The sequence below is a fragment of the Mirounga leonina genome, unplaced genomic scaffold, assembly GCF_011800145.1.
Source record: "Mirounga leonina isolate KUSES-001 unplaced genomic scaffold, KU_Mleo_1.0 Mir_53, whole genome shotgun sequence".
Classification (NCBI taxonomy): Eukaryota; Metazoa; Chordata; class Mammalia; order Carnivora; family Phocidae; genus Mirounga; species Mirounga leonina.
Genome location: NW_023270807.1, coordinates 44,161,221 through 44,186,895, shown reverse-complemented (window position 1 = coordinate 44,186,895; position 25,675 = coordinate 44,161,221). Strand labels below are relative to the sequence as shown.

General features: G+C 39.6%; 1 protein-coding gene across 8 annotated transcripts in view; it reads left to right on the top strand.

Annotated features, from left to right (window-relative positions):
* Positions 1–1,797: 1,797 nt before the first annotated feature.
* The window catches only part of SNX14 (sorting nexin 14), a 92,870-nt gene continuing 68,992 nt past the window's right edge, over positions 1,798–25,675 (top strand). For 6 of the 8 annotated variants that reach the window (XM_034991268.1, XM_034991270.1, XM_034991274.1 and 3 more), the window contains exons 1-5: positions 1,798–2,123; positions 20,733–20,853; positions 21,586–21,662; positions 21,746–21,824; positions 25,355–25,398. In XM_034991268.1, coding sequence (XP_034847159.1) covers positions 1,924–2,123; positions 20,733–20,853; positions 21,586–21,662; positions 21,746–21,824; positions 25,355–25,398 — 521 coding nt within the window. In that variant the 5' untranslated portion in view covers positions 1,798–1,923. The remainder of the gene's footprint in view (positions 2,124–20,732; positions 20,854–21,585; positions 21,663–21,745; positions 21,825–25,354; positions 25,399–25,675) is intronic. The other 2 variants (XM_034991271.1, XM_034991269.1) reach the window with 1 other exon arrangement.

The window sequence follows — 25,675 nt, the reverse complement described above, 5'->3', positions numbered from 1 at the left end:
GGGAAAAAGTCTAAGTTGGATGTCTAAAAATGTCTAATTTGAACTGGAAACATTTTATCTTTGAAATGTACTGGTTCTCAGTGCAAAGTTGAACAGTAATTTCAGAACAAGCCTTTAAGGAAATAAAGTATTAAAACAAAAAGGACTGGCAGTATAACTTCACAGAAAAGTTTAATAAAGTAACTTGCCCTTGTATTACTCAAGTACATAGTAGGCCCTTGATACATGTAGATTAGTTCAACATACACCTTTTATACTTTAGTGTACCCTAAAATGTTCATATAAACAAGGGGTTCTAGATTAAAGATAATTTTAAAAAGGCTGCAAAAGTGAAATCAGTATACTAAATATTTGTGTACCTTAAAACATTAAAAAAAAAGCACTAAGTTTTCCAGTGATGTTACACAGTATTTTAAATGGTTTAATAAGAAATGGTACAGCGTATTTGTGATGTTAGTTTAGACAATACCTAATGATGAGGACCAGTGAAATGTTATATACCACTGTGGAAAACCATTCTAGGAAGAAATTTGACAGTATCTTGTTCTTACCCTTTGATCAAGCAACTGTATTGATGTTGATCCTAAAAAAAATAATTAGAAATGTGTATAAATTTACAATAGAAAATGGTAATCATTATGTCAATGAAATTAAATGGCATTAATAGTTTAAAGACAGTACATTCTGAAGGAAAATAATGCATCATTGAAGATGATCTGTGTATTCATAATAACATGGGAAAATATTCATGAAAGCGTACATGCACCATTTTTTAAAAAAAACTAATTTCTGAACGTATCTGTTCTGCACTTTGGAGGGTAAGATCTTAAGGAAATAAAAATGACGCGCCGGCTCTGGGGTTAGAACTACTTCAAATCCCGGTTTTGCTAGCTGTAGGATTCTGAGCAAGTTCCTTTACGTCTCAGTAATCTAGCTGTGAATTGGGAAAATGAGTACCTCCATCATGAGGTGTGGAGGTTAAATTAAAGTGTTTAGCGCGCCGCCTAAATAAATGTTAACTTGTTACGATGTCTTCCTGCATTTCTCAGAGTAGCGGAAAATAGGAAATTAAAATTCAGAAATAGGATGACTTAAGCGAAAGCTCCACGAGGCAAAAGGGATTTAACCTAACTTGCCAATTTGCCTTGTCCAAACGCTTGGGATTTTGATTAGGCCCGCGAGGCCGTGGTGACTTGAGCTCTACCTTGCCCCTGAGCGCGCAGAATATGCTCTCGCAGGGGTGGCGGCCCGGTGGGTTTGACTCCCGTATTCCAGGGATGTTTCACTCACCCCCCGCCCCCCCCCCGCCCCCGCCAAGCCAATTAAGGACTCAGAATCGTCCCCTGTTCTCTCCCCCTTGGGCGTCGCGTAAAGCTCGACCTGTGCCCATCCGGAGCAGAGCCTACGTTCAGGAGGCGTGGAGAGTGGCGGGGGCTGCGACCACGCACTCCATCCCTCCGCCGGCTCGCGTCACAAAGACTACAGTCCCCAGCGGGCCTCGCGAGCTCAGGATGTCCCGCAGGCAGGGCCCGGCGGCTGCGCGGGGCTGTAGTTTCTCCCGTGCTCCGGCACAACCTTCCTTTTCTCCTCCGCGATACAGGCGGTTACTGGCTGCTGCAGCTTCCCCCCGATTTCCGAAAAAGGCTCCTCGCCAGTGGAGTCCGGCCCCTCGTAGGAGACGGCGCGCGACCCTGGCCAAGAGGGCGGAGCGGGGCGACGCGCTGGGCCTCGCGCGGGGTGACGACCTCGAGCACGTCGTGCGGCAGTCCCCTCGGCCGGCAGCCGGAGGGGAGGGGGCGGGGGCTGCGCACGCGCGGCGGGGCCTTGGGCGGGGCCTTGGGCGGCTGCAGCCTGCGGACAGTCCGCCGGTCCGCGGCTGTGTGGGTAGCTGCGCGGCCGGCGGGGCTGAAACGCGGGAGGTTGATGGGGGTGGCCTCGACCTCGGCCTCAATCTGTAGCAGAGCTTCGGCCACGCCAACGGAGATGGTGTCCTGGGTGAGGACGATGGGGGAGAAGCTGAAGCAGCGGCTGCGGCTGGACGTGGGACGCGAGATCTGCCGCCAGTACCCGCTGTTCTGCTTCCTGCTGCTCTGCCTCAGCGTCGCCTCCCTGCTCCTCAACAGGTAACGCCGCAGCGCGGAGCTGGCGGGCGGCTGCTCTGCGAGGCTGCGGACGGGGGCCCGTGTTACTTCACTGTGTGGAGACCGCTCGGGGCTGCGCCGCTGTGGCGTTTGCGGCCGGCTGCGAGGCCTTGGGAACAGCGGCCTCGGGGAGCTGGGCGGAGCGTCCGGGCCCGGAAGTGCGAGCGGGGGTGGGGTGCGTTCCAGTGCCCCCTTTCCTGAGGCCGGGTCTCCTGAGACACCTGGCCCCGATTCTTACCTACTTTTCACCTGTTCCTTGAACCTGGGGCTCCCTCATCGCTGTTTTTCAGAGGAGTGAAATCTGTCTGTGCGTCCCAATTTGAGACCTTGCAGGGTCGGTCCAGTCAGCTGACGAAGGAGGGTTCCAGGTCTTGTAGCAGCCCCGGTTTTAGGCTGACTCCCCTCGTTCTCACCACACGCATGCGCACACACTGCACGCACAGTCTTCCAGCCGAAGGGCACGCACAGGCCCACACAGTCTTACAGCCAAAGGACGCACACGCACGCTCACGGTCTTACAGCCGAAGTGCACACATCCACACACACGGTCTCTCAGCCGAAGGGCGCGCGCACGCACACGCACGCACAGTCTGACAGCCAAAGGACGCACACGCACGCTCAGTCTTACAGCTGAAGTGCACACACCCACACGGTCTCTCAGCCGAAGGGCGCGCGCGCACACAGCACGCACAGTCTTACAGCCGAAGGGTGCTCACACACAGTTTTACAGCCCCATGGCGCGCGCGCGCACACACAGTTTTACAGCTGAAGCACGCACACAGGCACACCCACACTCTTACAGCTGAAGTGCACACACCCACAGGGTCTCTCAGCCGAAGGGCGCGCGCGCACACAGCACGCACAGTCTTACAGCCGAAGGGTGCTCACACACAGTTTTACAGCCCCATGGCGCGCGCGCACACACACAGTTTTACAGCTGAAGCACGCACACAGGCACACCCACACTCTTACAGCGAAGGGCGCACACGTACACACAATCTTTAACAGCCGCAGGGTGCATACGCGCTCTTACAGCCGAAGGGTGCGTGCGCACACACATACAGTCTTACAACTGAAGCACATACATGCTCACAGTCTTAGAGCTGAAGCGCGCAAGCACAATCATGCAGTCGAAGCATGCACACGTGTGTGCACACATGCACACGATCTCGCAGCCCAAGCACACACACTTTTACAACTGAAGCTCACACACGCACACAGTCTTAAGCTGAAGGACTCACACACAGTCTTTTATTTTTTATTACTAAAGATTTTATTTATTAGCGCGCAGGAGCAGGGGCATGGGCGGAGGGAGAGGGAGAGCAAACTCCCCACTGAGCAGGGAGCCCCACACGGGGCTCCATCCCAGGACCCTGGGATCATGACCTGAGCTGAAGGCAGACCTCAACCGACTGAGCCACCCAGGTGTCCTCACACACAATCTTGTTGCCGGAGCTTTTCCCAAAGGGTGGTTGGTTAAAATGGATGATCGTAAAGATTTGTTGAAGTCAGAAAGCTAAATAGTACCTAGGTCTCAATATCTCTAGAATATTCCAAAAGGGAAGATTGAAAGTTAAAATTGATAAATTCGGTTTACATTTTGAAATGGGAAGGTTCTGTCCCTGAAATAAATTTATTTCCTTCAATTAGCTATTTCCAGAAATGGTAACGATGAAATAGGTAGCAGAGGAGAACTTTTCCTTCAGATTATTTCCAAATTGCTCTTGGTGGAAAGAAGTCTGAGACACTTGTCAGCAACGGCATCTGCATGATATTTTTTCTGATGTTTTGAACATGAAGCCATCTCTACTCTTAATTTTGGGGTAGTTGATCCCTGAGGCAGAGGAATGGGAAAACATTCGCCAGGAATTTGGTGATTTAATTTTGCTCTAAGGTAACCATTTCCTGTGACTGTTGGAGTTGAATTTTTTCCCTACCCATTTTGCTTTCTTGTTAGTTGACTCTGGGTTAATAGGTTTAAGTAGCAACTGATATTTTACTGGAAAATGTGCTTTGATTGTGATAGTAAGATGTTTGATTTTGGGAATATGGAGGAAGGGGAATCCTTAACAGAGTGGAAATGAGTTATTAAATACTTACTTGCTTTCTGTCATCTGGAAGGTATTCTAAGCTAGATGAATAGCTTTAGAATGAAAGATAGGTAAAAGTTCTGTGATTAGTAAGTTTTGTCCAGGAATTCTTAACCTATCTCTTTTGGTAGATGGGTCAGTTTAGGTGTCCAAGGTAGGACATGCAAGATCAGGTTGAACTAGATTTCTGAGGTCACCTACTTAATTATAGCATATAGTGTTCTTTGTTGTTAAGAAGTCATACGATACCATCTGATCTCTGCCCTGTATCTTTATTTGTATTATGCAAAGAAAGAAGGATGTAATACATAAACGTTATCTCTGAGTGGTTGGATTTATGAGTGAAATTGTTTTTGCATACATTTTTTTGTATTTTCTTTTGTTACTGTTGAAAGCAGCAAAAGTGACCTTAAACATGATAGAACTGTCTTGACTAAAAGAATGGTTAGGGGCACCTGGGTGGCTTAGTCGTTAGGCATCTGCCTTCAGCTCAGGTCATGATCCCAGGGTCCTGGGATTGAGCCCCACATCCGGCTCCCTGCTTAGCGGGAAGCCTGCTTCTTCCTCCCCCACTCTCCCTGCTTGTGTTCCTGCTCTTGCTATTGCTCTTGCTATCGCTATCGACAAAGTATATAGTGTGCTTTTCAGTGTATTGTGTGATTTTTTTTAGAACATGTGTGTACATTCATATGTACATTCATATGTATGCTTTGTCTATCTCTGGAAGATTGTTATATAAGAAAATGTGGTCCCTTCTGGGAGTGGGGAATATGAGGCACATTTATTCAGAAATTAAAAAAAAACATATATATAATAAAAGTATTAGGGGTATAATGATGAAATTTGAAATGAGAAGATAGGCTTAATGCATACCATCAATAAGTGATTTCTTGGGGCACCTGGCTGACTCAGTCAGAAGAACATGCGACTCTTGATCTTGAGGTTGTGAGTTTGAGTCCCATGTTGGAGGTAGAGATTACTTAAAAAAAAATCTTAAATGATTTCGGGGCACCTAGGTGGCTCAGTCGTTAAGTGTCTGCCTTTGGCTCAGGTCGTGATCCCAGGGACCTGGAATTGAGCCCTGTGTCAGGCTCCCTGCTTGGCGGGAAGCCTGCTTTCCCATCTCCCACTCTCCCTGCTTGTGTTCCCTCTCTCGCTGTCTCTCTCTGTCAAATAAATAAATAAAATCTTAAAAAAAAACCTAAATGATTTCTACACAGGCATTTCAACAGTTAGTTTTTAGAAATAATTTTAAAAGAAATTTTCAATTTAAAATCTTTACTGGTTAGTATGGAGATTTGGAGCTTTCCTTCTATATGGTTAAACTTAGAATAATAGTCTTTTTCAAAATTATTTAAAAAATTTTCTTTTAAATTTTATTTAAAGTAGGTTCTACATCCATTGTGGGGCTTGAACTCATGACCCTGAGGTCAAGAGTCACATGCTCTATCAACTGAGCCAGCCAGGCACCCCTGAGATTAATTTTTTCTCTTATAGTCTTCAAATTTTAAATCCTAAAGCTCTTTCAAGGTGTTATTTAGTATATAAATTTTTCTTTCAAAATGAATTAAGATCATGAATCTTTTTTTTTTAAGATTTTATTTATTTGAGAGAGACAGAGATAGCAACAGAGATAGCGAGAGAGAGCAAGAGCGAGCAAGAGTGGGGAGAAGAGGGAGAAGTAGGCTTCCCACTGAGTAGGGAGCCTGATGCGGGGCTCAATCCCGGGACCCTGGGATCGTGTCCTGAGCCGAAGGCAGACTCTTAACTGACTGAGCCACCCAGGTGCCCCAAGATTGTGAATCTTATCTGTGGAAAGATAAATAACTATAAGTTTTGGCTATTATAAATGATTTGTGGGATGAATAGAGTAACATACTTTATATATTTCAAATAATTTGTGAAATCACTGTTACAGTATTGTTAGGGAAAGCAAGGAGCATAGATACAATTACATTTACTAATGGTAGTGTTGAATATTTCAGTGTTATAATAAGGAATATTTTAAGTTACATGCTAGTAATAATAATGGTAATAGTAATAATAGCTAACTAACACTTTGTGAGTGTTTTGTTTGGCCCAGGTGTAGTATTAAGAGTTTTCTTTGATTATTGAGGCAATTTATTGTTGTGGTTGAAAGTTTTGAATCTGAACTTCAATGTAAGAATTTTATTCTGCCTCCCACATTAATCAGTTATGTGGCTTTGGATAAGGGATCTAACTTTTATCTGTCATAGTGCTGTTATCTGTAAAGTGGGGGATAATACTAGTACCCACATTATATGATTATTTTGATGATTAAAGGGTTAATACATCGGAAGTGTTTTGAATGGTGCTTAGGACATAGAACATACTCTTATTAAATGTTAACAGTTATTTTTGTCTCATTTATTCTAGCACCCCAGTAGACTCCCTTGTTAGTAACCTCAGTTACCATTGATCAGTTTTGCTTGTTTTTGTATTTCATATAAATGGAATTATATGGTCCTCTTGTATCTAGTTTCTTTTTCTTTTTTTCTTTTCTCTCAACTCTTTTGAGATTTGTCCATATTGTTGTGTATGTCAGGACTTCAGTGTCTTTGTTATTGTGCAGTATTCCACTAGGAATATGACATAACTTTGTTTAGCCATTCTTCTGTTGAAGGGCATTTGACTTGTTTACAGTTTTTAGCTATTATGAGTAATGCTGCTATGAATATTCTTATATATATTTCTTTTGATTTATTTCTTTTGGGTAGATGCCCATGGATGGAAATGCTTAGTCATAGTGTATATGTTTGTTTAACTTAAGTAGATACTGCCAGATAGTTTCCCAAGTAGTTGTACTAATTTACACTCCTGCCAAAACATTTGACTGTTCCGTCTGATACTGTCTGTAGGCTTAATTTAGTCATTTTAGTGAATAGAGGTAGCTCATTGTAGTTTTAACTAGTTAATTGTAGCTTAATTGTTAGCTGTAGTCATCATGTTGTACATTATATCCCTAGTACTTATTTATCATTTTGGAAGTTTGTGCCTTGACCACCTTCCTGCAATTTCCTCTCCCCTATGCTCCACCTCTTGTAACAACAAGTCTGATCTCTTTTTCTGAGTTTTTTTTCTTAAGATTTTACATATAAGTGAGATCATGCACTATTTTTCTTTTTTTCTTTTCTCTATTTGACTTATTTCACTTACCAAAATGCCATTAAGGTCCATCCATGTTGTCCCAAATGGTAGGATTTCCTCATTTTTTATGGCTGAATAATATTCCTTTGTGTGTGTATATGTATACACACACAGCACAGCTTCTTTGTCTATTCATTTGTCAGTGGACACTTAGGTTGTTTCCATATTTTGGCTGTTGTAAATAATGTTAACTGTGAACACGGAGGTGCAGATATCTTTTTGAGTTAGTGTTTTTGTTTCTTTGGATATTTTCCCAGAAGTGGAATTGCTGAATTATATAGTAGTTTTATTTTCAACTTTTTGGAAATCCTCCAAACTGTTTTCCATAGTGGCTGTATCAGTTCACATTCCACCAATAGCACAAAAGGGTTCTCTTTTCTCCACATCCGTACCAGCATTTGTTATTTACTGTCTTTTTAAAAAATACTTTTAATTTTTTTAAAAAAGATTTTATTTATTTATTTGGCAGAGAGAGAGAGCACGCACAAACAGGGAGCAGCAGGCTCTCCGCTCAGCTGGGAGCCCGATGTGGGGCTTGATCCTGGGATCATGACCTGAGCCGAAGGCAGATGCTTAACCAACTGAGCCACCCAGGCACCCCTATCTCTTGCCTTTTTGATGGTGGCCATTCTAACAGGTGTGAGGTGATATCTCATTATGGTTTTAATTTGCATCTTCCTAAATGACTGTGATGATGTTGAACATCTTTTCATGTACCTGTCGGTATTTCATATAACTTCTTTGGAGAAATGTGTATTTAGGTCCTCTGCACACTTTTTTTTCCTTTTTTAACCAGCAAAATGGGTTTATTCAGGAATAGTAGAGCAATGGGCAATTGCTATGGGAAACCAGAGACAAGCCTGAAGATCAAAGGAGAGGAATGTAATTTAATAGAGAAAAGGAGGAAGATGGGAGGGTCTGCTTTGAAGAAAAGTCCATTGGAAGAAAGGGACAATGCAGGGTGGTGGTGGTTTCTCATTGCTTGAGTTGTTGTATATTCTTATTGGCTGGGCTTGTTGCTGTGCAAGAAAAATTTCTTCCCCTTGCTGGAGTACTAAAGTAGGCTTCTTCCTGTTGAAGTGCAAGGTTGTCCCGAGTTGTATGAATTCTTTATGTATTTTGGATATTAACTCCTTATCACATATATGGTTTGCAAATATTTTTTTCACATTTCATCCATAGGTTGTCTTTTTACTTCATTGATGATTCTTTATTTTTTAAATTACCACAACTGGCTTACATACACTTATAACTTAGTATGTGACAGGCTATTCTAAGCACATTTGTGATCTTATTTAATCATCGTAACAACTTTGAGTTAGGTATTATTACTACCTCATTATATAGTGGACCAAACAAGACTCAGAGAGGGTAATTTGCATTGTGTCATAGCCAGAATTTGAACACAGACAGACAGACTCTAGGATATCATATATTTTGTTCCCAAACTTCTAAGTTCTGTTTCTTCTCTTTATTTTTCTCTTCCTATAACAGTACCAGATTTTTTTTTTTAACAATAGTGTTATATTTCACAGTGTGGTTTTATATCTGCTAGGACAAATTCTCACTCTTGGCCCTTCTTATCCAAAGTTGGCATAGCTCTTTTTAAACCTTTATTTTCGGGACACCGGGGTGGCTCAGTAGGTTAAACATCTGCCTTCAGCTCAGGTCATGATCCCAGCGTCCTAGGAACGAGCCCTGCATCAGGCTTCCTGCTCAGCGAGGAGTCTGCTTCTCCCTCTGTGTGTTTGTGTGTGCACTCTCTGTGTGTCTCAACTAAGTAAATAAATCTAAAAATAAATAAGTAAATAAACCTTTATTTTCCCTATACATTTAGAATGAATATATTAAATTTCTCAAAAGATTGAGCTGGAATTTTGATTGTAGTTTCTGGTTGTTTATATATTGTCACATAACAAACCATCCCCAAAATTTGTGGTTTAAGTTAACAACAACATCTCATTTGCTCACAGAACTGTAATTTGGGCAGGAGTTGGTGGGTATAGCTAATTTCTATTCACTGTGCATCATCAGCTGGGCACCATGAGGCAGGGGGCTAGAAAAGTAATTGTTGGCTTCTTCATTTATGTATGTGACAATTGATGCTGGTTGTTGGCTGTGATCTCAGAAAGACTATAGGCCAGAACCTGTACATATGGCGTTTGCGTGTGTCTTTTTTCCCCAACATGGTGCTGGCTTACAAAGGTGAGCATCCTGAGAAAGGGAGCCTGCCGGAAGCCATATCCATTTTATGACCTAGTTTTGGAGGTTAGGTAGCTTCACTTCTGCTACATTCTCTTAGTTGTAGTGTTATTAAGGCTATAACCCCTATTCAAGGGGAAGGAAATTACATTCCTGTTTTTGATGTGAAGAGTGTCAAAGAATTTGCAGTCATATTTAATACCACCACAGTATTATTAATTTGTGAATTAATCTGGGTAGAATTTATATCTTTACTATTTTTAAAGGTTTCATCCATGAACATAAATAATCTCTCCATTCATTCAGATCTGTGCTTGTATCTTTTTAATCACCTTTTATTCATTTAAAAAATGTTTATTATGGAATATTTTAAACATACATAAAATAAAAATAGAATTGTACAATGAAACCTGTTAAGTATCTGTCACCAAGCTTAAAAAACTATCAGCTCAGGTCAAATATCACCCCCCCCCCAATTATTTTGAAGCAAATCCCGCAGGACATATTTTATCTATAAACAGTAAAAATTCCAGTATGTGTCTCTTAACAGATAAGTCCTTTTTTTCTTCCATAACCATAATACCACTTCACATCAGAAAAGGGTAATTTCTTAACATCATCAAATATCTATTCAATGGTCATATTTCCCTGAATTTGCTAGAATTCCCCCCCATCATTTTATGATAAAAAAATTTTTAAGCATACATCAGTGTATGAATTTATAATAGATGACCAGTTATGTACTGCCTAGATTTTACCACTAACATTTTACTATATTTTCACATGCTTCATGATGTTTCTATTGCTCTGTCCATAATTATGAATCTTATTTGTAAATGGCTTTTTACAGTTAATCAAATTAAGATCCAAATATGGTCTTTTAATTTGAAAGTTACCTCCCCTCCCCATACATCCCACTTTGTTTTTTTTTTTTAATTTTATTTATTTATTTATATTTTTTTTATTTTTTAAAGATTTTATTTATTTATTTGAGACAGAGAGAATGAGAGAGACAGAGAGCACATGAGAGGGGATAGGGTCAGAGGACGAAGCAGACTCCCTGCCGAGCAGGGAGCCCGATGCGGGACTCGATCCAGGGACTCCAGGATCATGACCTGAGCCGAAGGCAGTCACTTAACCAACTGAGCCACCCAGGCGCCCAATTTTATTTATTTATTTGAGAGAGAGAGAATGAGAGAGAGCACATGAGAGCGGGGAGGGTCGGAGGGAGAGGCAGACTCCCTGGCAAGCAGGGAGCCCGATGCGGGACTCGATCCAGGGACTCCAGGATCATGACCTGAGCCGAAGGAAGTCGCTTAACCAACTGAGCCACCCAGGTGCCCCATCCCACTTTGTTTTAACCTTGCAATTTATTTGTTGAAGAAACTGGGCCATATGTTTTGTGGAGTTTTTTATTTTATTTTATTTTATTTTGTTTATTTTTTTAAAGATTTTATTTATTTATTTGACAGAGAGAGACAGCGAAAGAGGGAACACAAGCAGGCAGAGTGGGAGAGGGAGAAGCAGGCTTCCAGCTGAGCAGGGAGCCTGATGCTTGATCCCAGGACCCTGGGATCATGACCTGAGCTGAAGGCAGAGGCTTAATGACTGAGCCACCCCAGGCGCCCCTGTGGAGTTTTTTATAGTCTGTAGTGTTGTGGGTATGTTCTTTTTCCTCTCTGTTCTCTGTGAACTCATTGTTAGATCAAGAGATATCATTGTTTTGATTTTTTTTTTCTCCTTTAGTCTATGATGGTGTAGATTTAAAGATAATGAGCTATTTAAAAACACACTTTTCTTATGATGTATTATTTTTTATTTTATGATACGCTGCTAGTTTTAGTTAACTAATATTTTACTAAGTATTTCATAAGTAAAATAGACCTAATGATTTTCTTATATTGTCTTTATCTGATTTGGGAATTAAAATTATATTAGTCCTGGGGTGCCTGGGTGGCTCAGTCGTTAAGCGTCTGCCTTCGGCTCAGGTCATGATCTCGGGATCCTGGGATCGAGCCCCGCATTGGGCTCCCTGCTCAGCAGGAAACCTGCTTCTCCCTCTCCCACTACCCCTGCTTGTGTTCTCTCTCTCGCTGTGTCTCTCTCTGTCAAATAAATAAAATCTTAAAAAAAAAATACATTAAAAAATAAATAAAATTATGTTAGTCCTTTTAAATTAGCAGCTTTTCTCTCTCTCTCTCTCTCTTTTTTTTTTTCCCTGAAGTCATCTATATAGGATAGGGATTATCTGTCTCATTACAGTTTGGTAAAACCATTTGGGCCAGGGTCTTTCCCCCCCTGTCCCAGCCATGTCTCTGATTACTATTTTAATTCCTGTAATGATAATTGGTCTATATAAGTTATCTAGTTCTTCACTTACTAATTTCTAGCATTTTTGTCTTTTTCCAAAAATTTATGTCCTGTAGGTTATCCAGTTTATGAACTAGTTGTTCATAGTTTAATTTTTCATTTCAGTTTTAGCTGTCATTATTTCTTCTTCATTCTGTATTTTGTATATTTGTATTCTCTCTTTTTCTTTTATTCCTTGATCTGTCTTGCTAAAACCTTGTCTTTTTTATTAGCTCTTGATTATGAAAATTTCCAAGCATACATAGAAAAGAGAGAGTACAAGGAACTTCTAAGCACCCATCACTCAGCCTCAACAACCATCAATATTTTACATATTTGAAAAATATCTAATCTTCCTCCATTTTAAAAATCACTTCTACACAAAGCCATAACCTTAAAAAATTAACAGTAGTTGGTTAATGTCATCTAATAACAAGTCCATAATCAAATTTTCCTAATTGTGTAAAAATTTGTAGTGTATCTATACTAATCAGGATCTAAAATAGGTCCACTCATTGTATGTGGGAGCTACATCTCTTAAGCTTTTGTAAATCTCTTCTAATTTAGAGTCAGAGTTGGCAAAAATTTTTCTATTAAGTGTCAGATAGTAAATATCTTAGACTTTGGGCTGCATCAGGTCTCTGTTCCATATTCTTTTTTTTTTTTTTTTCTTTTCAAAGAACCCTTAAAAAATGTAAAAACCTCTCTTAGCTTGAGAGCCATACCAAAGCAGGTGGCATTTGGCCCACAAGCCATAGTTTGTTTACCTGGATCTAGAACATTCCTCCTTACCTGCGTCTCTCCCCTCTCCCCACCATTGACTTGAAGAAACTGGGTCATTTGTTCACACTTTAGCTGTTAGGTTCCTCATGGTGTCTTGTTTTTTTTTATCCTTACCTGCATATTTTTTGTGGACAGGGTGTTCGATTTATAAATTTGATTAGATTTAAATTTTTGTGTGTGTGCAAGAATACTTTGAAGATGCTCTGTTCATCTTATTGTATCACATGAGAGGATAATTCTACATAAGATGGAGTTGCCTTACTTTTTGTGGATTTGGGTAGTGACAGCTAATACTTTGCCCAACAAACTTCTTTTGTTTTACCATTTATTTATTCCCTGAGTTACTTCATTATAGGTTGCAACATGATGATTTTCTCATTTTTTCATTCCTTGTATATTTTAAAACTTGAATTCTTTTTCTCTCTTTTTTTTTCTTCTAGAATTGCTTTACTTCGCCTGTTAGGTCTGTTTAGCTACAGTAAAGTACAGCTCAAATTGGAAAAGGAGGATAAATCCAATTAGAGCTTTGCTTATTTTATTAATTTTTCAAAAACCGAGCTTATATTTGTTATTTCCTCTTGTCATTGTTGTTTGCTTTATTGATTTCTATTCTTTATTGTTTCCTTCCTTTTTATGTGTTTGGATCCTGTTTTCTTCTCCAGCTTTCTGAATGCTTAGCTTCCTGGTTTTAGTATTTGTCTCTGATTGATGCAGGGTTTCTCAATCTCAGCACTATTGATAACTTGGGTTAGATAATTTTTTGTTGTGAGGGGCTGGCCTGTGCATTGTAGGATATTTAGCAGCAGCAGTCTTGGTCTCTAGCTACTTACTTGATGGCAGTAGTGCACTTTCCCTTTCCCCCTCTCCACGGTGACAATCAAAAATGTCTGCATATACTGCCAAATGCCGCCTGTGGGGCAAAACACCCTTGGTTGAGAACCACTGGATTAATGCATTTAAGGATATAGATTTTCTTCTTAAATAATACCTTAGTTATTGCTTGCCTTAGTTAAAGCCCACATGTATTGCATGTAGTATTTATTGTCATTCAGTCTAAGGTCTGTCATTTGATCTACAGGTCTACAATTCCTAATCTGTAATTCTGAAATCAAAAGCTCTGAAGAAGTAACTTTTCCCTTAAGTTTGTACCAATTACATTTGATGACAAAACCTGACCTGAATAGACATGAGACTATTTATAGTCTTTCTTTTTAAGATTTTATTTATTTATTTGACAGAGAGAAAGAGAGAGCACAAGGAGGGGGAGTGGCAGGCAGAAGGAGAGGGAGAAGCAGGTTCCCCACTGAGCAGGGAGCCTGATGTGGGGCTCAGTCCCAGGATGCTGAGATCGTGACCCAAGCTGAAGGCAGATGCTTAACTGACTGAGCCACCCAGGCGCCCCTATTTATAGTCTTTATTTCTGACTTAATTATTTCTTATTGCTTTTATGTTTTGCTGCAGAAATGTTAATATCTAATTATGGAGTACTGCATTAGATCTCATTGGGAGTGTTAAATTATGTATGAAATATGTACTATATAACTGTTCAAAAATCCTAAAAATTCTGAATTCTGAGTCATGTCTGTCTGGGTCAAAATGAATTTTGGTAAGCAGCTGTGAACAGGAATTTGATAATTTCCTCTCTGAAATACCTCTATAATTTGAGTTAGTTTCCAAGTATAAGGTTTTTTTTAAAAGCTTGATGTCAAGTATGCTATTTTGGTTGGAGTGAAGTTTTGTATACAGGAATGAGAAGAGAGGTGCCTGGCTGGCTTAGTCATTAGAGCCTGCGAGTTGTGAGTTCAAGCCCCATGCTTGGTGTAGAGATTATTAAAAAAAAAAAAAAAAAAAAAGGAATGGGAAGAAATAAGAGTAGAAAAGTGAACTGGGGCCAGATCAAAAGGGACCGTAAAGGTTTAAGGGGTTTTTATTTTGTTCTGCACGTAACAGTAAGACCAGGCAATTCATCTGGTTTGGTGCCTCAGCCTTTGTCTCACAGCTTTTATATTTACTTGGTCACTGTCTGTAATAGGTAAGCACCTCTAATCATCCATCTTCACCTCTTCTTACTACTTGGTGCTGTATATTTCCAATTCTGAACTCCCAGGTCTTCTGTAATCCTTTCTATTCCATACTGCATTTGGTAAATTGTCGTCAGTCGGAGAACTGGGATGGATGTGGAACTCAATTGTGTGCTTCCTTTCTCTTAAAAATTATAGTCCTGTATTACCTATTGTCCGGTGCCTGGAAATAGTTACTGTGTATGTTTTTTTGTTTATTTTTTTGTTTTCAATCAGAGAGAGAGAGAGAGTGTGTGAGAGCACAAGCAGGGGGAATGGCAGACAGAGGGAGAAGCAGGCTTCCGGCTGAGCAGGGAGCCCGATGCGGGGCTCAATCCCAGGACGCTGGGATCATGACCTGAGCTGAAGGCAGCCGCTTAACTGACTGAGCCATCCTGTTTTATAGTTGTTTATGGTGGGAAGGCAAGTCTGGTACCAGTCATTCTGTCGAGGAAGCAGAAGTCCTTTACTCCTTTGAAACCTATGCCATTTGTCTGTTTTCTCATTGATATCAATCTCCAGGTCATTTGTGCTCATCTATAGATGACTTTGTTTTGTGGCTTATAGACTTTCTCTCCATTTTAAATCCTGTCATCATTCTAGGTGACTTCAGTGCTTGTGTGAATAACCCACCAAATAAATATTCTATTGTGAGGTGATTCCTCTTTAGCTTCCCACTTGGATCAACATATGGTAGCCCTTGTTATCACCAGAAAGAACTCTACCTCTGAAATCTTAAAAAGCAAGTATCCCACTTGCTGACCGGCTGCTTCTCTCAGTCAGTCAGTCAGTCACACTGTACCTGCTCCTTGACTTCTCAGCCTCCTGACTCCTTTTCTTTCTATTTCTTCTCCTCTGTTTTTACTTTCCTATGCAGTGTAGAGTTGGTCTAGCTTAGAATCCATGGTCCATCACTTCAACTACTCTATTGCCAGTATCCTTAACTCCCTTCTATCGCACTCACCTGACAAAATTCAAATCTTGGATCAGTGATGCTGTTTGCTTTTTTAGTGTTTATATCCTGGTTACTGAATGATGCTAGAGAAAATCCCAGACCTGTAAATTTAACTCCCCAGCAGCTCCTCAGAATACTCTTTTCTTTACTTCTGCCCAGCAGCTCTTTCAGAACTTCCCCAATCTGCTAGAACTTCTGATATTGCCACATTTGCCTTTCTCTCTCAGCATTTCCTGTTTCACTTAAAGGACATCATATTGCTTTTAATCCTCACTACTGAATCTATAGGATAAGTGCATTCTCATCCATTTATTCTTTCTCTCTGGTATTTGGGAAGAGTTATCTCTCCCTCGTATAATTTTTCTTCTGTTTAGGTTCTGAATCCCAACTACTGCTATTTTCTCTAGGACATTATTAATTCAATTAGCTCTTCTCCTATGTCTTTTTCTCTTATCTCCTAATATCCTGTCAACCTTTAAATATGATTAGGTTTTACTAAACATTTTCAGTCATTATCTCTCTCCAGGCACAACCTTAGCCTGCTCTTCCTTTAAAAAGAGAATTATCCACATTTACCAATTCACCTCTTTTAGTGGGGGAGGGGCAGAGAGAGGGAAAAAGAGAATCTCAAGCAGACTCCCTGCTGAGTGCGAAGCCTGACATGGGACGACTCGATTTCATGACCCTGAGATCATGACCTGAGCCAAAACCAAGAGTCCGATGCTTAACTGACTTAGCCACCTAGGCATCCCCCAATTTCACTTTTTTACCTTCATTTCACTCTTTAATCCACTGCATTCCTTTGGCATTCTGCTAACTGCTTTTGCTGGTTCATCAGTGCCTTTTTTTGTTGCTAAAACTTCTCATTCTCACTTAAATTTTAAAATATTTGATTGGGTTAACTACTTCATCCCTGTTGAATTTTTTTTTTTTTTTTTTTACTTTGACAACCTTTATGACTTGATTTTTTTTTTTTTTTTTTTTTTTTAAGATTTTATTTATTTGGGGCGCGTGGGTGGCTCAGTTGTTAAACATCTGCCTTTGGCTCAGGTCATGATCCCAGGGTTCTGGGATCGAGCCCTGCTTCCGGCTCCCTGCTCAGCGGGAAGCCTGCTTCTCCCTCTCCCACTCCCCCGCTTGTGTTCCCTCTCTCTCTGTGTGTCTCTCTCTCTGTCAAATAAATAAATAAAATCTTTTTCAAATAAAATCTTAAAAAAATATTTTCTTTATTTGAGATAGGGAGAGAGAGAGAGAAAGAGAGGGCATGAGCGGGCAGGGGGAGAGGCAGAGGGAGAGGGAGAAGCAGGCTCCATTGAGCAGGGAGTCTGATGCGGGGCTAGATCCCAGGACCCTGGGATCGTGACCTGAGCTGAAGGCACATGTTTAACTGTCCAAGCCACGCAGGCGCCCCTATGACTTGATTCTTTTTTTTTTCTCCCAGCTCTTCTAATTAATTAGATTCCTTTATAAATTTCTCTTGCTCTGCTTATTTCTTAAATGTCTCTTCTTTTTTCATTCTGCAGCTCCTCCCTGGTCATTTCATTTACTCCCATGACTTCAGTGATCTTTTTGTGATAATCCCCAAACTTTTTTACTTAGCTCATATTCTCTGCAGAGATTTAAACTACCCAGTATTTAATTGCTCATGAAACATTTCTATTTGCCATTTTTTTAAGATTTATTTTAGAGAGAGAGAGAGAGAGTGAGCGAGCGTGAGAAGGGGTAGAGGGGGTGGGAGAGAGAGAGAATCTTCAGCAGACACTGAGTGAAGAGCCTGACTCCGGGCTCTATCCCTCCCAGGACCCTGAGATCATGATCTGAGCTGAAAGAGTCAGATACTCAACCAGCTGAGCTACCCAGGTGCCCCAATTGCGTGCCATGTTTTAAGATACTTGAAATTTAGTGTGCCCAAAGAAAACTGATTTCTTTTTTTTTTATTTTTTTTATTCTTATATTATCCCCATACATTACATCATTAGTTTTAGATGTAGTGTTCCATGACTCATTGTTTGTGCATAACACCCAGTGCTCCATGCAGAATGTGCCCTCCTCAATACCCATCACCAGGCTAACCCATCCTCCCACCCCCCTCCCCTCTAGAACCCTCAGTTTGTTTTTCAGAGTCCATCGTCTCTCATGGTTCGTCTACCCCTCCGATTTCCCCCCCTTCATTCTTCCCCTCCCGCTACCTTCTTCTTCTTCTTTTTTTTTTTAACATATATTGCATTATTTGTTTCAGAGGTACAGATCTGAGATTCAACAGTCTTGCACAATTCACAGCGCTTACCAGAGCACATACCCTCCCCAGTGTCTATCACCCAGTCACCCCATCCTTCCCACCCCACCCCCCACTCCAGCAACCCTCAGTTTGTTTCCTGCGATTAAGAATTCCTCATATCAGTGAGGTCATATGATACATGTCTTTCTCTGTTTGACTTATTTCGCTCAACATAATACCCTCCAGTTCCATCCACGTCGTTGCAAATGGCAAGATCTCATTCCTTTTGATGGCTGCATAATATTCCATTGTATATATATACCACTTCTTTATCCATTCATCTGTCCATGGACATCTTGGCTCTTTCCACAGTTTGGCTATTGTGGGCATTGCTGCTATAAACATCGGGGTGCACGTACCCTTTCGGATCCCTACTTTTGTATCTTTGGGGTAAATACCCAGTAGTGCAATTGCTGGGTTGTATGGTAGCTCTATTTTCAACTTTTTGAGGAACCTCCATACCGTTTTCCAGAGTGGCTGCACCAGCTTGCATTCCCACCAACAGTGTAGGAGGGTTCCCCTTTCTCCGCATCCCCGCCAACATCTGTCATTTCCTGACTTGTTAATTTTAGCCATTCTGACTGGTGTGAGGTGGTATCTCATTGAGGTTTTGATTTGGATTTCCCTGATGCCGAGCGATGTGGAGCACTTTTTCATGTGTCTGTTGGCCATTTGGATGTCTTCTTTGGAAAAATGTCTGTTCATGTCTTCTGCCCATTTCTTGAGAACTGATTTCTTTCTTTCTTTTTTTTTTTTTTTTAAAGATTTTTTATTTATTTATCTGAGAGAGAGAATGGGAGACAGAGAGCATGAAAGGGGGAGGATCAGAGGGAGAAGCAGACTCCCCGCCGAGCAGGGAGTCCGATGCGGGACTCGATCCCGGGACTCCAGGATCATGACCTGAGCCGAAGGCAGTCGCTTAACCAACTGAGCCACCCAGGCGCCCCTTGAGAACTGATTTCTTACCTATCCCTTCTGCTCACATTAATCAACAACTTAGTCCTCTTAATTCTTCCTCCTAAATGTTTTCAAGACAATCAGCTTTTTATCTTTAAGTCTCTTCCCTAGTATAGGCTAGCTATCCTTTGACTCTGGTAGATTATTTCAGCTTTCTAGTTAGTCTGCATGTTTCTAGTTTAGGCTCTTCTCCATATTGCAGCCAGAGTGGTCTTTTGATTATAAAGTCTAGCAATATTACTCTCCTTAAAACTTCTAAAATTCCTGGGCGCCTGGGTGGCTCAGTTTTTAAGCATCTGCCTTTGGCTCAGGTCATGATCCCAGGGTCCTGGATCGAGCCCCACATCGGGCTCCCTGCTCAGCGGGGAGCCTGCTTCTCCCTCTCCCACTCCCCCTGCTTGTGTTCCCTCTCTTGCTGTGTCTCTCTCTGTCAAATAAATAAATAAAATCTTAAAAAAAAAAAAACCTTCTAAAAATTCCTAAAATCTTAAAAAAAAAAAATCTTCATCGCCTCCAGGGTATTACTTAAGACTCTTAGTGGTAGATGACAGAAACTAAACTCACACTAGGTTTGGCAAAGCGTGGAATCATTGGAAGGTTACTTAAGTATAGAAGGAACTGGAGTGTAGCTAGGCCTCAGAGACACATAGAACCTGGATTTAAAATACAACTGATACTTTCTTCACTTCCTTTTTTCTCTTTCTGTCAACTGGCTTCATTCTCTTCTCACTACGTAGTGATTTGTGGATGGAAGAACTAGCACTAAAGTTTGTGCTTTATATAGTTACCAGTTAATAAACACAATGTGATAATTGGAATTTGAACTGTGTTGTTGGGGGACTGGTGTTTCACAAAATCGTGGTAATGGAAATTTGTGCATATCAGGACTGTGCAATATGAGGACTGCCTGTATTGAGACATGATAACATGACTTATTTTATGACACCATATTATCTGGCTTCTGCCTGTTTTTTTTTAAGATTCATCTTAAAGCCACTTCTTCCTTGGAGTTATGCTCAGATCTTAGTTCATGTAGTTTTCCCAAGTTTGAATTCCCTTGCCTCTTCCTTAGTCCCTCATTAGTCTACCCCATTCTCTTCTGTTGGGTTTCTCCTACTTACTCTTTAAAGTTTTTCTACAGAGCTGCTTTCTTTGAAAAAAGCTTTTCTGTCCTTTTAAATTTGGATCGTATGTTCTGCCTGAGGTGTTCCAATATCATGTATGCTTTCTCTGTCATAATATAGACACATGATCACACTGTATTGTACTCATTTACTTACCTAGCAGACCATGTTTTCCATGCATATAGAGAACATGGCAATGCTGTTCCTGACTGTATCCCCAGAGCCTAGTATTGGGTGGCACAAAATAATAGGTACTCAGTAAAGTTTTTTTTTTTTTTTGATTTAATGAAAGATAATCAGAATTTTGATGGGGTATGAATACTATAATATCATTGGAAGGTATTTTGGAAGAATATAGTATAGCTAGTCAAACATAACAACCTAGGTACCAAATTGTAAAATATTGAGAATTTATACCTCCTTATACTTTAAATGAAGTATACATTTGATAGCATGCTTTCTGTGATCCTTATAGTTAAATAAATACATCACAGACATCATGATTGGAGATCTGTCTTCAGTCTGATATGGTAGGTGCTTAATAAATACTTGTCAAATCAATGAAGGGACAACTTTAATTTTATACTTTTTTTGGTTGTAATAATTATTTTCATTTATTTCTAAGGTATCTTCATGTTTTAATGATCTTCTGGTCATTTGTTGCTGGAGTTGTTACATTCTATTGCTCATTGGGACCGGATTCTCTCTTACCAAATATATTCTTCACAATAAAATACAAACCCAAGGTAAAATTTATGTGTTCTTCTTTTTTTTTTTTTTAAAGATTTTATTTATTTATTTGAGAGGGAGAGACTGAGAGAGAGAGCACATGAGAGGGGGGAGGGTCGGGAGGGTCAGAGGGAGAAGCAGACTCCCTGCTGAGCAGGGAGCCCGATGCGGGACTCATCCAGGGACTCCAGGATCATGACCTGAGCCGAAGGCAGTCGCTTAACCAACTGAGCACCCAGGCGCCCTATGTGTTCTTATTTTGAAAAGAGTCAGTATATATTACCTATGCTGTTTGATATTACTGAAAGCATATTAATGCAGTGATTTAAAAAAACCCATCTGCTGTCATTTAATAATGGAAGACATCAGAACATGATTTGAAGTGAAATTTACATATGTGTATATTTTTAAGGTATACAGCTCTACAAGGAGCTATAAAAAGAAAATACTTCTCAAAAAGTTGGGATCCATAATTTTAGAGTGTCCTCTAACTGCATATTAACTATGAGGACAATAAATTAAAACAGACGTTCCCAAAGTTGGGTATTTTTTCTCTCTTATTTGGCAGTTTAGCCAGTAGTAGTTACTACAAAGCATGGTTTCAGTGTTACTGCAGACAAATAATAATTTAAAAAATATTCTCTGAATTTATACATTGATTAATAAACTTTTGAAAAGTTGATTCTCTTCGGTAAAGATTATGTGTAAACTAAGACAAATCTCTCCCCTTCCCCATTTCCCTTTTTTAGCAGTTAGGACTTCAAGAATTATTTCCTCAAGGTCGTAGTTGTGCTGTTTGCGGTAAAGTGAAATGTAAACGGCATAGGTAAGTTAAACATTTTTTATTTGTTGATCCTTCCAATTACATTTTGGATTTCAGGCAGTTTAATTGTATGATTTTCTATTTAGGCCTTCCTTACTACTTGAAAACTACCAGCCGTGGCTAGATCTGAAAATTTCTTCCAAGGTTGATGCATCTCTCTCAGAGGTAATTGATTTAATTAACATTGCCAAATATACTCAAGCAGAAATATTAAATACCAATGGAAATTTAATTGTGGAACATCTTAATATATGCCATCTAATTAGTTCTTAACTAAGTAGTTGATTATTATGAAATATGTGACTCAGATGGTAAGATAGAAATGTTTTTGGATCCCATGTCTAATTTAAGTGAACATTTTTGCCGAAGACAGCACTGTTTTACCTAGATATTGCTTAATTCTTATAACAATAGTCATCTTTATGGTAGGGTAATACCATTTTGTAGTTCCAAAAGGAGCCCTGAGCTAGAAGGAGCAAGTATGTCCTGCTGAATTATCCCAGTTTTGACACTTGCTGGAGGGTAGAGCAGAGAGTGGGATACTTTTCACTGTTTCCCTGTAATGTAGGAATAGAAAGCATGCTCCCTTATCTTTGTTACAGTCACATTTTATATGTACTCTTTTGGTAGCATATATATTTTAGTTATTTCTTTTAGACACTTGTTTTCCCCATTGATCTAAGAAAGGAGTCAAGTCCTTGAAGGCAGTAAATGGGGTCTAATTTGTTCCCAGCACCAAGTATGGTGCCAGATATGTTGTTGGTAGTTGGTAGACATATACTGAATTAAATTGAATGCTAATTAATTGAAGAATAGCATTAGGCATCTGAATCCTGCCTCGTTATCTTTTTTTCCCAATTTGTATCCTTTGGTAAAAGTATGCTGCATAAATACCAGACTTTTGGCACTTTTTTTTTTTCATTTCTTCTTTTTTCTTCCTCATTTTCATCTTCAAGATTCCTTGATTTAAGACTATGCTATCCAGTATGGTAGCCACTGTCCGCATGTGGCTGTTCATAAATATTTGGAAATGTGTCAGTCCAAATTGAGATGTGATTTTGAGGATTTAGTAAGATAAAAGGAATGTAAAATATCCTATTATGTATTTTATTGATTACATGTTGAAATGATAATATTTTGGATATATTGGGTTAAATAAAATATATCATAAAATTAATTTCACCTGTTTCCTTTTTACTTTTTAAAAATGTAGCTACTAGAAAATGTAAGATTAGGTATGTAGCTCACATTACATTTCTATTAGAGTGCTGATTTGAGATCTGCTGAAGAGAAGACCTCTAGTAAGAGTACTATTTGTGGGTCTTTGACACTTCATCCATTTCTTAAAAAAAAAAAAAAAAGAACTTATGTGAAGCTCTTGGCCTACTGCCTGGCTCATATTGGTTTTCAGTAAATATTAGCTCCAACATTTAAAGAATTTTTTGAGATCTCACTATAGTCAGGAACTGGACTAGGCCCCAGGAATAAAAGGAGGAATAAGATATGGTTCCTTTCTTCTAGGAACTTGAGTCTAGGAGAGGAGGTAGACATATAAATAGGTAAATACAATATGGTGTGAATACAGGCAATAATGGAAGAAATGTACAGTGTATATTATTAGTACAGAGGAAGAAATGCATAACTGTTGAGAGGGGCAATCAGAAAGTATGACTACAAGTTTGCCAGACTGATAGTGTGAGAAAGGGTATTTCAGGGTTTGGGAAGAGCTTTTGAAAGGAAAGGGAGGCTTTGAATAAGGTGTTCAGTAAGCTGGAAGCAAAATGTGAGGAAGGATGTGGACATTGAAGAGACTGTATTCTAGTAGCTAATATTTATTGGTTACTTGCTGTATTAGGCACTGTACTAATTACTGTACGTTATTTTCTGGAATCATACAACCTATAAAGTAGGTGCTATTATTGATTTTACCAAAACTGGGCTTTAGAGGATTTTAATTTTCTTAAGTTCATCACTGGCTGGTAGCAGAACTTACTTTAAAAATTGGGTCTGACTTAGTTCTTAACCAGTTTTTATATGGCTCTTTAGAAATCTGATCATAAAAAGACTTAAAGGGCCTTGCTGAAGGAGTTTAATTGATCATAGAAGCCACTGATTTTTGAAGTGTGTAGCTGGAGTTTTCAGATGTGACTCATAGGATACAATGGGAAGTGAAAAGGAAGTAAATGGTCAGAGCTGCTAACAGGCAGCTTTCTTCCACCCCTTCAAAACCAGTGTAGCTCCACTTTTCTTACTCTGATATATTGTGGTTTGATAAATTGAGGATTTTATGCAGGGGAATGATGTGTTCGAATATATGTTTTAGATTAATTTGGCAGCTCTGTGGAGGATGGACGGGAGCTAGTTTGGAAGGAGGGATTCTAGTTTAGAGGCTCTTGCTACAATATAGGGGTGAGAAGATAAGGACTGAACAGTGGAGCTATAGAAAAGAGCTACTTAGGATGTAAAATCAGTAATATTTGGTGATTGGATGTGGGGATTAAAGTAAGACCAAATATTATTTAATGATAAATTTTCTAGTCTCCTTTCTGTGTCATATCCCTGTTTCTCTGTATCTTACCTTCCCAACTTGTATCACTAGTGCTTAGTTTTTCTAATAAAAAACCAAATCTTGCCTTAATATTTAGAGAATCTACAACCTTCCTTGCTGCTGCCAGAGAAGGAATATAGGCATATAGTCAGATTAGATACCTTTGTTCATTCTCTCCCTACTGCTTTTGAAAGTTACTGCCCACTGTTGCAAGTCTTTTTAAAAATTAACATAATGCTGCACTCAGAGTTAAGAAATGGAAAGTTTGGGCGCCTGGGTGGCTCAGTTGGTTAAGCGACTTCCTTCGGCTCAGGTCATGATCCCGGAGTCCTGGGATCGAGTCCTGCATCAGGCTCCCGGCTCGGCGGGGAGCCTGCTTCTCCCTCTGACCCTATCCCCTCTCATGCTGTTTCTCTCTCTCTCTCTCTCAAATAAATAAATAAATAAAATCTTAAAAAAAAAAAAAAAGAAATGGAAAGTTTAACACCCAGCGTTTCTTTTGTTTTGTTACTTTTTCACTTACAATTTATATACTGATTTTTAATTTACAGCTAAAATTTTCACGAAGTGAACATATCTGTATAACCAGCACCCAGATCAAGAAACAAAGCATTATTAGCATCCCAGAAGTCCCCCCTCATACTCCCTTTTAGTCTCTATTGTCCCTTCAAAAGCAATCACTGATAGCTAATTTTGACCCCTTATGTAAGTCTGACCTACTTGTTTCTTCATTTTATTCTGGGAATACTGATTTGTAGAGAGAGTTAGGAATTCAAAAGACTAATCTATTATTTTCCTTCTTTCCATAGAACTTTTAGTTCAGTGCAACTTCAGAGTCAGGAACAATTTAAGTTGGTTTGTTTTTTTAATTGTGGGAATGTTTATAAATGTGTGTATGTCATTCTAACAGTATTGTTTCTTTTTATGGAGTTTTATGGTTTTCAAAGTGTTTTCTCATGTTCCTTTTGATCATCACAAAAAACATGTAAGGTTGACAATGTATGTCATGTGAAAGTATGATATTAGATGTCAATATTTGGGATAATAAAATTGGTTCTTGGTAATATATATTACTTGGTAGTATGGCTTATTTTCCTAGAATTAGTTAATTAATCTGATTTTTCTTTAAAAACTAATTTTTATGCAGGTTCTTGAATTAGTGTTGGAAAACTTTGTTTATCCATGGTACAGGTATGTTCTCTCTATAAGACCTTTTTTCTTTAGTGAATATAATTAAGTGTGCTAATGAAATTGTGTTACCAACAGTGGCCAGGATTTCTCAGCTTTGACACTATTGACGTTTTAGGCCAAGTAATTCTTTGTTGTGGGGGGCTGTCCTGTGCATTATAGGATATTTAGTAGAACCCCTGGCCTTTTCACATGAGATACTAGTAGCACCCCCTCATCCTTTTATTTGTGACCACCAAAAGTATCTTCAGAGATTGCCATATGTAACCTGAGAGGCATA